Raw genomic sequence first — 15,083 nt, forward strand, 5'->3', positions numbered from 1 at the left:
TTTTTGTGTATTCCAAAAAATTAATTGTGGTCTCTAAGTGCGTCATCACAGGCACAACATCAATCCACCTTTTTAAAAAATAATCACAAATTTGCACAATCAGGTTTACAATAACAAGGGAGGGGTCGGAGCAGAGGAGTAAATGACCGCCTTTTCAATTTCATTGCTTTATTCCAGCCTTAATGCTTCAATCCCCCAAACGTTATTTAGGATAGAGCTTCTGTTCACCAGGAGAAACTCATTGTCGAATAACAAAATAAAATCTAGGGCACTGAACCATCCAAGAGGAAGACACGCTCCCTAGACCTCGGGGCAAAACCTGTAGCCCCAGAATTGAGCAAAAGGCAGGATGTGAAATCAGGAGCTATTTGAGCAGCATTTACATCAACATTTCGGGTATTCAAAGAGTGATCTTTATATTAATGTTTCTTTCTAGCCACTACCTGACTTGGCAACAAGGGCCTTGACTTGGGTTCCTGCTCTGAGAAACCAGGTACAGGGACCCGTTTTTGCAATTCAAAAAGGGAAGGATCAACCTTGCACCCAACACCAACCCCTGCTCCTGCCTGAGACACTGGTCCGGTCTCTTTCCCAGATTTGTTGACTCCATTTTTGTGCCTTTTTTTAACATCGGGAAAATCTCGACCTTATCCGCCAGTGAGGGCATGTTCTGACTATGGTCCCCAAACAGCTGGCTTAAGCCAAGTTTCTCATTACTATGTAAACAACAATTTTTTTGGGACATCACATTTCACATTGGTTTACCCACTTGGACAAAGGCATCCTTTACCCCTCCGGACTGCCACGAAGACCTCACATTATCTTTAACATCAACATCATTTGCAAAATTATTTACATTCAAGCAACCTATCTTGATTACATTCAGTATTCCAAATGTAATTGCTGACAACATGTCTAATACATGATCAGAGATAGAGACCGATTTCTCTAATAAGGACAAAATTGGGGATAAAACTTTTGCAAAACAGAGTTTCTGATGGAACACCACACCTGGCTCCTCCATTGCTTTTATTCAACTGAGTACTCGAAAGAAGAAAGTGATCATGATCTGAGTAAAAAACGGACACCTCAAGCGGTGATGAGATGTGATATAAGAGCCGTAGAGATGGACGCAGGTGGCGGGTAGATGATTTCAACATAGAATAACCCATATCTTCCATAGAGTTCACAGGAGAACTACCAGTGGAAATCCTTTGACCTTTCCCAGCTCGAAAAACACAATGTCGGGCAAGGTAAAGTCCTCCGCAAAGACCACCTCCTCCCCCACATCTGCTTTGATACAGTTGCCGCTTGGAGGGTAAGCTTCTAGATCTACTTGAAACCACCTTCCTGATGAGAGGAGCGCGATGACAATGGACAGACTTCAGAGCCCTTGGCAGAGAAAGCCCCCCTCCTCGAAAGGCTGAACTAGGGCAACTGTTGATAGATCTTCTGGGGGCCAAGACCCAAGCCCGAACACCCAGAAACTCCAGATACCAATGAAGACCAAAAACACTCACTGCCCCCCCCCCCCCATCAACCTGGCTTTAACCAGTTCTGGAATCTCCTTTATATTATTCAGTGGTGAAAAGCAATTATAGGTCCAGAAATCCGGGCTAGTGTACGAAGCTGGCACAGTCGAGGCTGGAAGCGCTGGTAGAGTGGAACTAAAGACGTCATTGGGCAAAACTTTGTCTACTTAAAAAAAGATTTTAAAACTTGATAAATTAAATTTGGAAAGTTGCTGCTGGAAGCCTCTAGTGCAACTGCTAATTTTCTTATTTGTTTTATTTGAAGCTGATGGAAATAGGTGCCCAGAGTGCAATTTCTTTAGTGACATCGAAACCGGCAGAGATGGGGGTATGATGGAACGATGAACTAAGGGCCTGGATTACTGCTCCCCCGCCGCACTGGCCCAATGCTGCCCTCCTCCACACTCAAGAGGATCGCAGGCGCCTTGTGCACTCTATACAATGCCACACTGACCTCGAAACCACCAAGCCACCTCTCCACACGCCTCTTCATGCACGTACTTCCATTTCTCACTTCAGGTACCAACCAACCCCAATTCCAGCTGCCACCAATAATCTCAAGGATAGCAAAGCAGGCATAGTATGCCTTGGCCTGGGCCTCAAACTGCAGAACAAACTTCAGTTCATCTGGCACCTCCAGCATCAATAGCATGTACTTTTTCTCGGTGATGACCAGTACAAGAGACTGGAAATTAGCAGCTGGTGACTCCTGGCGCCTCTCTGCCAAACCATACCACACCGTATCACACTGGACTCGCTATTGCGCAGACCATCTGGCTGTGACTACTGTTGCTGCAGACATGTTTCTCCTGGAGCAAGCCCTCACCTCAGAGCCCGTGCCTAGGGGCCACAAGGGGGTTAGGTATCTAATGTACAAAGCGGCACAAGCAGGCTCCAGGCTGCACAGAGGCTGACCAGCGGCGGAGCACCGGCTGCAGGGCGGTGAGGTCCAGGCAAGGCGGCAGCTGCTCTGACTCAAAGCGGCATACGGAATCCGAGCTCTGGGCTACCCAGGAGCCGCACAGGGGCCAACAAGATGGGCCGACAAACACGAGGCCATGAGGCCACAAGGCAGTGATGAGCCACGTGATGGCTCCTACAGTGGCTCCCGCAGATCCTGCAATGGACGGTGGACGGAGCAACAAGGGAGCAATGTCAAACAGCACATGGTTGGACTTTCACATCCTGTGTCCTATCTTGTTCGGGTGCCAACACTGATTGTCTCCCCGACACATAACATCCTTGGCCTTGCCCAATTGTGCTGATCTATGGCCCCAATCTACTACCCCTTCTGCTTTCTTCTGTTCTGTTTGATGTTGACCCTCTCTAAAAGAGCAGTGCCTTAAAACATTAAAGTCTCAATTTCCTCTTTACCTATACCTCCTCAAAAATACATTCAAACTAAACGTTGGTGCCTGCTGAGATACTTTATTAATACAGTATGAGTATGTGACCTTGTGTGTACCACCCACGCTGACTTGGTTGGCATTTTCTGCACCTTGCAATAAAGCTCTTTGACTCAGTTTTTCCTTGACCTGAAATCATGGTCCAAGGCAGAGGAACAACAAATGGATAGCTTAGACAAAGCATTATTTTATTAAATCTCTCCTCGGGCACCTGTAGACAACCTTTGCCTGGAGTGTATGGCACCTCATGAACTGAAACTCTCCCTTTAGAACATGGTGTTCATCAGCTCCAAGGCAGTTCTGGTCACAAAACTGATTCCATGAATACTGACCTGACTTTAGGAAAATTCCAGATTAGTAGGGCACTAACGCTCTGGGGCTGAGGAACATTTCTGGTGAGGTGAAGCAACTTATGAAGACAGAGCAGTCCCTCCAGAATGACTCCCAATATCTTCTGAAGAGAGTCAAACAAGTACGCTCTGAAGGGAGCAATATCCATTTCATAGGCATCCCTGGATGGTTCAAGGCTCCCTGCGCTGAACTGGCTACTGAAGTCTGGGAGAAAGCAATTTGCATGCCTAGGGGTTCTCATCTTGTTTTCCAAAACCGGACGCAGGGCCCATGTTCTCCCCAGCATCCCTCCTGCCTCCTGGGGCTCCTACTAAGCCTCTCATAGTCAGGTTCCTTACGTATTTCACCATTCAATCTACTAGGAGTGGAGGTCTTGATCCAGTATGAAAAAGCAATGGGTTTGGTCTTCCTGAGCATCACATAGGCCTTCCAGAGAAAGCAGGGAAATGTTAATGCTGTCAAGAAAGGACCAAGAGATGTTGGTCTGAAATACATTACGATCTTTACTCATAGACTAAAGGTTGGTGCTGATGGCAGGTCAAGGCACATCTACTTACCACAAGAGGTTTGGGACTAGCTGGATAGATGGGAAACAGGAATGCTGTTGACACTGGAGAGCGTGCAATGTCCGCCGAAAGGCACATTTCTTGGAGAGTTGCCACTAGAGTTGCTTAACGGTATATCTTTCTGAAAGAACTATTGGTTGAGTCATAGGGGGGGGGGGGATGTATGTCGTTACAACACACACTTTTACAACGCATGCACTTACAACGCATTTTTTACAACGCAACATCCATTACAACGCATTCCATTACATAGCATGACACTACAACGCATTTTTAAAAACTACCTTTACAACGCATTCCATTACAACGCATACTACCTTTACAACGCATACCATTACAACGCATAATATTAAATTGCATTTAAGGTAAGTATTAGATAGTATAGGGGTAAAAATTACTTTTCTAACTCCAGGGGGTGCAACAGTAGGGTAACTGTTGGATAGTATAGGGGTAAAAATTACTATTCTAACGCCAGGGGGTGCAACAGTAGGGAAAGTGTTGGATAGTATAGGGGTAAAAATTACTATTCTAACTCCAGGGGGTGCAACAGTAGGGTAAGTGTTGGATAGTATAGGGGTAAAAATTACTATTCTAACTCCAGGGGGTGCAACAGTAGGGTAAGTGTTGGATAGTATAGGGGTAAACATTGCTATTCTAAGTCCAGGGGGTGCAACAGTAGGATAAGTGTTGGATAGTATAGGGGTAAAAATTACTATTCTAACTCCAGGGGGTGCAACAGTAGGGTAAGTGTTGGATAGTATAGGGGTAAAAATTACTATTCTAACTCCAGGGGGTCCAACAGTAGGGTAACTGTTGGATAGTATAGGGGTAAAAATTATTATTCTAACTCCAGGGGGTGCAACAGTAGGGAAAGTGTTGGATAGTATAGGGGTAAAAATCACTATTCTAACTCCAGGGGGTGCAACAGTAGGGTAAGTGTTGGATAGTATAGGGGTAAAAATTACTATTCTAACTCCAGGGGGTGCAACAGTAGGGTAAGTGTTGGATAGTATAGGGGTAAAAATTACTATTCTAACTCCAGGGGGTGGAACAGTAGGGTAAGTGTTGGATAGTATACGGGTAAAAATTACTATTCTAACTCCAGGGGGTGCAACAGTAGGGAAAGTGTTGGATAGTATAGGGGTAAAAATTACTATTCTAACTCCAGGGGGTGCAACAGTAGGGTAAGTGTTGGATAGTATAGGGGTAAAAAATACTATTCTAACTTCAGGGGGTGCAACAGTAGGGTAAGTGTTGGATAGTGTAGTGTAATATTATGCGTTGTAATGGTATGCGTTGTAAAGGTAGTATGCGATGTAATGGAATGCGTTGTAAAGGTAGTTTTTAAAAATGCGTTGTAGTGTCATGCTATGTAATGGAATGCGTTGTAATGGATGTTGCGTTGTAAAAAATGCGTTGTAAGTGTAGTGCGTTGTAAAAGTTGCGTTGTAAATGTTGTTCCCCTGGGGGGGGGGGGACACCTGTTTATACAATGTTAGTTGGGTTTGAAATGCTTCCTCAGCTTGAATCATCCTCCTTTGGTTTGACCTTTAACTTTAGCGTTTTTTCCTTATGTGATTTCCATCTTCTATGATGTTAGGGGAACAGGCACTTCTTACATTTGGGTGGCAGGTAGTTCAGGTGCTGCGCACATTAGTTTGAGGTGTGGGATGTTTTGCAATGGGTTGAAGTAAATGTGAGTTATGGTTTATGGTTGATATTGTTTTATTGGCTGGGGATACTCAGACAACTGCGATGCCAGTGTTGTGGATGCACTGTGGGATGGTGGAGGTTAGAGTGATGTGCACGACTCTGCCTAGCTTAAGGGCTGTTGTTAATGATTTGAGAGATAAAATAAAGCTGGCCGAAAGTACTTGCTCCTGTCATGTTTGGCAAACCGTACCATTTATGCTATCCTGAAGATGGCTGGTCCCTGGTAATTATGATGCTTAGTAGGCCAGGGCGGGCAGTGAACTCTACTCCATTCGCAGAGTTTGCAGTTTTCTGCACTCTATGGAGCACGGGGAGTTCCAAAAAACTTGCGTTAAGTTGGTGAGTGTGAGCAAGGAAAATCCAATGCTAGATTTCTCAACACGGGCAGTTGCGGATGGTCGTGACCGCCCGCGTTGAGAAATCTTCCGTTCGCGTTGAGGAAGCTGCCACTCGAATAGAACATCTACTCGAGTGGCAAAAAGAAGCAGTGCCCTCTTGTGCTGCACATGGTGCTCGGTGATCTTCTAGCGCAGGACAAACACCCGGCTATAAAAATCAACGCGAACTGTGCAATTTAATACACTCCGCCGCTTGCAGAACTCTGTGTAGCGTGGCGGGTTTTTCAGTACTTCGCGGAGTTCTGCCTAGCAGCAATCTGCCCAGGCCTAATGCTTAGGTGACAGCCAATCGGGACAACAAATTACACATTTCTGTGTTTATGCCTTCCGTTCCCCCATCTCCAAGCTGGAGTCATGGATAAACAGGGAGGGACACTGGCTGACATACCTGACTCACTTGGATGTTGTTTTAATGCCATGGATGTTGACTAGGATAGATCACGTATACATACATGTGTGGGTGGTGGAATCATTTGTGAATGCTGCGGGCTGAAGGAATATGTGTGATTTTGACTAAGTAGTGACAGGCAGTATTCCTTCTTCCACAAAGATTCATAACCATTCTTCTAGGAAAGTAGACCTGTTCACATTCTTTGATTCTGATCTATCCATTAGGAATCTTGAGTTTCCACCTAGGGGAATTTCTGACCATTTACCCCTACTTCCGACTGTGGAGAATCATCAATGAACAAGAGGTGGGGTATAGAAACTGAAAGTTTGGGAACTTTAAGTCAGAGTGGTTAATGACCTCGCTACGACAACCACTGTTGTGATACAGAGGGGAGGAGGTTGGTAAAATCATGACTTAGTTGGTGGAGGCTTAGATATATGTTCTTCGAGGGCAAGAAATGTTCCGCATTGTGCACAAAACCGAGAGTACTTCTCAAAGTATAGGGCCCTGGACATTGCTGAGGTGATGGGACAGATGCCTACAGAAGCCAACCAGCAAGACTGCTGTGCTTTGGAGAGACTGGGCAGAATATAAAGTGGCAGTGATGGATACTGCTTGCACACAGTGTCTTGAAAGTGGAAACAAGGTCAGAATTTGATTGGAAGGAAATAACTGAATGTTGGTTATGGGAGTACAGTGGTTAGTTAATATTGCATGTGTACTTCAGATGACAATGACTAACCTTTCTTGGTTTTTCTCAAGGTTGTGATATTTTGCTTCTTGTATCCCAAATAAAAATATTGAAACATAAAAACTTTCTGGATGAGCGTATGATTTCAATATAAACTCCACCACTGGGATTTGTGGGAATCAAAATCAAGGCATATAAAGGGAAGGTAAGAACACAAGGGGGATAGAGCATTCCAGCCAGTTTAAAAACGAGTATGAGGCTTCAAATAGGTGCAGAACGTGGAAGCTTTTGACTTCCCTGCTCATATTTCTAGAGGGGATTTGTTACTTTTACTATAGTTGAATCACTCAAGAAAACCTTAACTGGAACAAATCTAGCAGCTAAAAATTACGTAAAATTCAGGAACTGGGACTTTTTTTCATCATCAGACTTTGAACCCGAGAAACAGAGAAAAATGCAGAAAAAAGAGAAAGAAGAAGAAAGAGAATGATATGAAAGCATTGACAAAGTTAAAAAGCAGCGAAGAAAAAAGTATTTTAGAGAATGGGGTAAAAAGACAAGAAGTCTAGGGTGGCGTATGAAAGAGGCATTAGGTAGGTGGAATCAAGATTAGGGAGCCCTGTTATTTGGCAATGCCAGTGGTTGGTTTCTAGAAATGTTTTGGCCTGTGCGCTAATTTTTTATGGAACTAAGCACTCGCAATGTTCCAGTGGTTGCCCCTATACCTGTTGGTACCAATGACACCTGAAAATCATGACCTTCCCATGGAATTCTAGATACAGGCCACTGAAGATTCATGACATCCTTGGCTGCCAGTCCAAGGTCTCCTGGCAGCCTTTGCCACCCTGGCCTTGAATCATTGGCCATTCCCACACCCTACTGTTCACCTGTATGGTGGCCTGCCCCATCTTTACAAGAAGCTGAAAGCTTCCTGACACCAGAAAGCCACTGAACTGAAATCACAGACGTGCTCATTTCCAGTCTCTGAACCTCTATCAATTTACTTTGATGCACTTTGGGTATGTTATGGAACGATTTGTTGCTCTCTACTGAAGAAGGACAACTATCTTGAAACACAAGTCTAGAGATACACAGCACTGGCTACACCAACAAAGGTGAAAATCTGAAGACAGTCACTGAAGTAAGTATTATCATACACTGCATTTACCATGATGCACTGGGGCGAACCGAGTGCTGGGATGTGAGGCAGTGTGCTCTCACCCTCTTTATGTTATGGAACGATCGCCACGGCTTGGATTTATCCCTTTAAATTGCCCAATTGAACCCCGATTCTACTGCTCTCTCACATGTGGGAACACAAAGTAGGGTAATCCAAGAAAGCAGAGCTAGGTTTTGTATCCAGTGAGTCCCTTGGATGAGCATTAAGACAACCCAATTATTCAACCCTTAGAATCATTTGAGAACTACTGAACAGTTACAGCTGGCATAGATCAGGGGTGGGAGGGCGTGCGCATGATATAAATAAAAAAAGAGTACCTCTTCGCTGTGTCTTGCCGCTCTCTCCACCGTCGTCTCTCCCTGAACAGGAACAGAGCACCCAGGAAACACCCAGGCTCCCCAGAGCCAATCATAAGGCTGCAATGCAGCATTGTGATTGGTCTGAGCGCTGTGGATCGGCGCTCAGATGGGTACTGGGGTGCCTGGGCATGTTCTCCACCCAGCAGCCTGGGTGGAGAACATGCAAAGTGTGCATGGCTGATTGGCCGGCCCTAGAAGGCCGGCCCACCATTCATGCACACATAGGGAGTGCAAACCACTCCTCCCCTCTCCTGCCCTGTCAGTGGAGGAGCCACCACTGCTACTTAATGAATGCTCAACTTAAGCTACTGCCTTTTAGGCGCTAATACATATTTGGGCGAATAACCGGGCTTCTGAAGTTGCTAACGTCTGCGTGCTTTCATTCTTCTTCGTTATAAACTGGCCTTTTTGTGTAAAAACAAGTTTTTACTTTAAACAAAAAAACGGTATCCATCATTGTTTGTGATAATTTAATACTCATGCTGCAGCTCGACTCAAATGGAAACCATCTTCTACAGTGAGTCTTGACTAAGTGTGTGCAAAATCGAACATTTTTCTCACAAAATAAAGCATAAATTATGTAAAATGCACTTTGTGGTATCTTTAGAGTGAAGGAAATGTGGGGGCATAGCTCACGTTCAAACGTCACACAAGAAACTGGCAAGGGGACTGAAAAAGTCTATTGCAACACATTTTTTGGTCAAACATGTCTCATGGAAGATGTTTTGTGCTTGAGCCAGTCCCCTGCAACTAAAACTTTGAATTTTGTTACCCATTTTCTGCTAATTCAAGTCACATGATGCCAAACAATATTGAACTGAGGGCCATATGTATTAAGAAACCGTTTTGCGATTCCCTAATTGAGAATCCTTGCGATTTGCAATTAGGAAATCGCAAAACGGCATGTATGAAAGTGTGTTGAACACTTTCGGTGAATACCTGTGGGTCGCAAATGACTTACCTCATGAACATTAATGAGGTAGGTCTCAATTTGCAACCCATTAGGAACTGCATAAATCACAGGGATGGTGGCCTGCTGAGGTCAGCAGACCACCACGTCTGTTATTGCTTTTAAATAAAACAGTATGTTTTCCTTAAAGGAAAACAGGATGCTGTACAAAAAGAAAAATGAAAAGTTTTCCTTTAATTTTTTAAGAGCAGGCAGTGGTCCGTGGGGTCCGTTGGACGACTGCCTACTGCTAAAAAACATTTTTGTATACATTCACAAAGAGGAAGGGGTCCCTTGGAGACCCCTTCCCATTTACGAATGGATTACCACCAACTTGAAAGAAGTGGTAAAATGCGAATGTTTTGCGACCGCATTCACGGTCGCAAAACATTCACATACCGTTACGATTTGGTATTTGGAAGGGACGCCCTGAACACGCCCCTTCCAAATACCAAATCGCAAACCCATTTTGCGATTCAGTAACAGGTTACCAAATCACAAAATAAAATTTGATACATGGGAAAATACTTTTTCGCATTCGCAAACAGACCGATTCTGCCAATCAGCTGGTTTACTAATGCAAAATTGCTTTATACATGTGGCACTATATGTTAAAAGGTGAAACAGGAACCCAGAAGGACGTAAGGGGCCTCCTGGAAGGGGGGTGCCCCAGCAATTGGCCACTTTGCCCATACCTTAAAACGTCTCTGACACTCAGCTACTTTACCGCATAAAAGATATTTCAATCAGACTAGAGATTTTCTCTACTTGGACATTAAACCTCATATTGAAACCTCCCATAGCAGCTCAGTGGCTCGACCCCTCCTGTGGCTACTGGCTGTGGCCCTATGACGGAGGTCTCAACGCTTACCTTGGTCACCCCCTCCTCGTTGGCCTCCATCTTCTTGCGGAGCTGCATCAGCTGCCACATCTCCTGCACGGGCTGGTTGCTGGCATGAGTCTGCTCCAGGAGGTTGGTGAGCGTGGGCGGCTCATTCAGGTGCTGCAGCTGCTTTTCCACTCTGGACATCCTGTCCTGCAGGTGGTGGAAGAGGGACTTGGAGCTGTCGTCACCACCCTTGACAATGGCATTGCCCAGAGAGAGCCTGATGAAGTCCTGCTCCTCCTTCGGGATGTCCCGTTGGATGTCGCTCACATGGAGGTGCTCAAGAAGACCGTGAAGGAGGCAGTGGAGGGCGTTGAAGTTCACTGCGCCCACCTCCGGGGTACCTATGGCCAGGTTCACCAGTTCCTTGAAGGACATGGAGATGCTCATCGTGGCAGCCTGGAGGGAAGCGCTGGGGTGAGACTCTGCAGGGCACCCAAAGTTGTGGAAGGTGCAGTCAAGATCACAGCTGACTAGTGGTTTCCATAACAAGAAGAGGTGCCAGAGCAACTTATGACCTTTGCCTTCCTAGGCGCTGGTGTTGGTTCTGGTGAATCGGGTAATTTTCCTGTGTGAGAAGTATCATCTATCCCAATGTCTGGAGATTTTGAAGTGCTTCCTGGTCAGGGGTGCATCTGGACGTGCTAGAGTCGGTCCTGCAGTCTTGGAATGGAGGGGTGCACAAAGAGGAGCTTTGGGGACTTCTTAGAAGTTGGAGAACTTCTTGGAGGCTCGAGTGTTTAATGAGGAAAACAAGTACTCAATGATTTGCTGGAGTCACTCCAAAGTAGCCTGTGAGTGCAAGAGAGAAACAGCAATGGTGTTACTCCTGAAATAAGTTTTCATGAAATCCAGTTGGTTAGATTGCCAGTTGCCCTCTATCGCAGCCAGTTATAAGGTAACATGTCCTAGAATTAGTTCTGAATTGAGTACTAATTTTTTGGAGCAAGATATGAGTTGCTTGATTCAGTCAAAATGAGGGCATGAGCTCTGAGGTGCTGGCATGAGTCCGAAGGCACTGCAGTGGGTCAAGAGGTGCACAAATACAGAGTAATGCTCTGGATAGGCTCTGGTTGGAGTGCAGTGGCGCAGAGTGAAGCCTGAGGTACGTCAGTGTGTCCTGAAAGGTTGGTCTAGAAGATCCCGCGTGATTGCCAGGGTACTGAACTGAGCCTTGCAGTGTATGACTGGCTCCAGGGGTGACGGAATGAGCCCTATGACCTGGAGTGGTCGCTGAGTATTCCTTTGGCTCTCGGGTGAACCAAAAGCACTTGAGTGAGTCCTAGAACCTGAGTAAATCCGGAGGTGCTGCACTGAGTCTTGGGGACACGAGTGAGTCCTGTGGTCCCTCAGTTAGTGGTAGGGTGCTGGAGTATATCTTTTGGTCCTGAGTGAGTCCTTTGGTTCCCACGGTGAGTCCTCGGGTGCAGGCGTGAGTCCTGAGACACTGGAGAAATTCCTGGGGTGTTGCAGTGAATTCTTGAGTGATGGGGTGAGCTCCCAACTGCTGGAGCGAGTCTCCACAGTCAGTGACTGGATGCAGAGTGAGTCCTGCGGTCCCTACAGTGAGTGACGGGATGCTGGGTGAGCCCCCACAGTGACAGCTGGAGTGAGTTCTGAGACAGTGGACTGAGCCCTAGCGTGTGGCAGTGCGTCCCGGACTGCTGAAGGAGTCCTGTGGCCGCCCTGACTCAAGCCCCGATGCCTTATCCCGCGCCCTGATGTCCGGGAGTCTGTCCTGAAGGGCTGCAGAGAGGCTCGCGCTCCTGCCGTGCGCCTTGAGGTGGCTCGCGCCGCTCCTACCACGCCTGCGTGACTGAGAAAGTTTCTGCCAGTTGCCTGGACACGGGAACTCCTGCACTGTCCGTCAGAGGCCGGAACACTTGGGCAATGTTTCTCCTAGTTACAGGCAACCTGCCTTCTCGGGACCTGCTCTCGGCGCGGCCAAGACACAATAGACAGGCAAAGAGCGCAGGCTGGGCCGGACGCTGCTCCTATTATAGCGGCCGCCCTCTCAGACAGGGGCTCCTGGGGTGTCACGTTCCACAAAGGCCGAGGATGACAACCACGCTTTGTCCACGAACAATGGCGCAGGTCACTGAAGAGCGGGGTGCCTGCGCCAGAGCGCTGCGTCCGCCGGAGAAACACAAGCACAGAAGAGACAGGGTCTGTGGAAAAAATCCAAAACACAGACAGACGCTTGTAGAAAATATGTCTGTACCCGATAGATGCCAGTCAGGGAATACAGTCCTAGTTTCGCCAGGTGTACCTTTTAATAACCCTCCGTGCCCAGTGCCAGCGAGAATCAAAGATCCCCAGTAGCCGCCTATGACATGAACAGTAGGAGGTTCAGCTGTGTGCTTTAAAGACGTGTGCTTAGAAACTGTGTGCTTTGAATAGGAGATACTGAAAGCTACTGCGTAAACCTGCACCTTAGTTTGAAAGGGAGTGTACCAGCACTTCTTAGCAATGGGGGAACTCGTTTCAAAGGTAGGAGACCGACACCTATCAGTAACAAACAGGTGCTCTTGGATAGTGAGGACCTGCCCTTCTCTGTTTCCATTCCAAGCACGGGGTGCTCTCTGTCCTCACACCTACTGGGACACTTGGCCACCAGTTGAGCTCTGCCTGCCTATAGAATCAAGCTTGGTATTGACATCAAGTCTGCTGTGTGCACAGATAGAAGCTTGGGTGAGGGATGTCATAAAGTATGTCATTTGCGATGTCATCAGCGATGTCATCAATGATGTTGTTTAACATGTGAGGGACGTCATATGTGAGGTCACAGGCAGTGCATGACAAAGGCTAGGGTTTTAGTTAGGTCACCTATTCATAATTAGTACATTTCAGTGGTTTTTAGGTATTTTAGGCAAGCAGGCAGCTCCTGTTGGGGTTTGTTTCTTCCTTCATCTGTACCTTAATTCATTTATTTATTACCTAATAAACTACATGAAGATACCATCTGAATACGGACCATTCTTCAGTTACAACAGGTATTCTCAGCATAACTACAATTTAACTATGCTTATTTTTTGCAATTTTGAAGTTTTATTTAGACATACAATAAGTTCTTATAAGCACCAGATATTCCACATATTGAAATTCAGGTTTTGGCCAACAGCCAGGGTTCTACGCAGCAGCGGCCCGTCCGTATGAGCTGAGGGGCCACACACCTTTTTCCAGACAAGAACAGTGTCTATCAGGCTGAACATAGGAGCTAGATATGCACTAAATGTGCCGGCTCTTGGCTGCTTGAGATGCACTTTGCCAGGTTGAGGTTTTCACAGCCCTGTTGGCGTGACCTCCTCAGCCTGGCAAAATGTCAATTAGTGACACCTCGTCACAGAGTGGGGTAGGGTCAACAGACTCACTGACTCTTTGACAAGATTGGGACTGGCACCTGCCATCTAGCTGACCTTAGGTCAGCCAATCGTGGAAGGCACCAGTCCCAACCCTTGTGGGACCTCCGAGGCTTCCCTGTCCGAGAGCTGCTGTTGAGGTAAGTTTTATGTGTTTGTCTTTTTTTAGTGTGTGCGTGCATGTATGAATGTATGTGTATTTCTTAGTGAGTGTTATGAATGGCTGTGTGTGCATGGGTGAATGAATGGGTGTGAGTGTGCATGGTGTGTATGTGTGCGTGTGTGGCACCCCGCTCGCCTCTCTGCTAACATTACTGACCGCCAGTGGTCCAACACCATTGTACCAAGGGCAGTCAAGCTGTGCTGCACAATGTCTTCATACATGCACAGCAGGGGTTGGCCACAGGGCCTGCACCCATGCCACCATGACCCACTAACCCTGCTTCGCACTGCCTTCAGCCATGTGCAGCGGAATTGGCAGGGTCTGGCCAGGCTTGTGCCTAACCCTACATGGACATGCAATCCCTGTGCACATGGCCTTGAGGCAGCAGAGTTTGGCTGCTTGTACCCAACCCACCACAGGTGACCAACAACTGCATCGCATGGTATTTAGGACAAACAACCATCAATAATGAGTTTTTTTGCGTTCTCGTATTGATGTTTTTGTATTTTTTTTTTAACAAGCCCATTTTCATGTTTTTGTAAGTTTCATAACAGAACATTTTTATTGTTTTTTTTAACTATATACTCTTTTTAAAATGAAATTCTAAATAGTTTATTTTTTCAGGCTTGACTAGTTGTCTTTATTGTGCTTCTTAAGGTATTAGTTCGGAAAACACCCATTACGACACAGTCTAATCCAAGTAGTGCCTTTACAACGCGGTCACTTCATCAAACACGTCAGTACTACATGTTCCTGGCATGCAAGTAATAACAACGGCTTGCTTTAGGGAACGCGGTGTTGGACTGGTGTTGGATTTAAAGTACAACACCTTCCCTACTGATACACCGACTGGAGTTGGAATAATAAATTATACTAGTCCAATGTCGAGTGCCCCTGTAAGGCAAGTCATTTAAATGACTTGCGTTCTAAAGGAACGTGTGGTAACGCCACAGTTGTGGTAGTGATCGCGTTGTTAAGCCACGTGTGTTTATGTTGTGTGTGGTTCCGTCAACTGTTAGTTCATCGCTGTTAAATTTCTCCTAGAAGATTCAGGACATTGCGATTATCTGCAGTTCCAGATCTGACTCTTCTTAATTGGCTGTTAAATTTCTGTCGCAACATCTTCCTCTTTATGCTCT

The 15,083-nt window shown here is 46.1% G+C and overlaps 1 protein-coding gene across 1 annotated transcript in view; it reads right to left on the minus strand.

Annotated features, from left to right (window-relative positions):
- The window catches only part of LOC146790058 (uncharacterized protein C16orf96-like), a 346,006-nt gene extending 335,043 nt beyond the window's left edge, over nucleotides 1–10,963 (minus strand). Inside the window, exon 1 of the mRNA XM_085628406.1 lies at nucleotides 10,408–10,963. Coding sequence (XP_085484532.1) covers nucleotides 10,408–10,812 — 405 coding nt within the window. The 5' untranslated portion in view covers nucleotides 10,813–10,963. The remainder of the gene's footprint in view (nucleotides 1–10,407) is intronic.
- Nucleotides 10,964–15,083: the final 4,120 nt, after the last annotated feature.

This window comes from Triturus cristatus, chromosome 10 (genome assembly GCF_964204655.1).
Source record: "Triturus cristatus chromosome 10, aTriCri1.1, whole genome shotgun sequence".
NCBI lineage: Eukaryota > Metazoa > Chordata > Amphibia > Caudata > Salamandridae > Triturus > Triturus cristatus.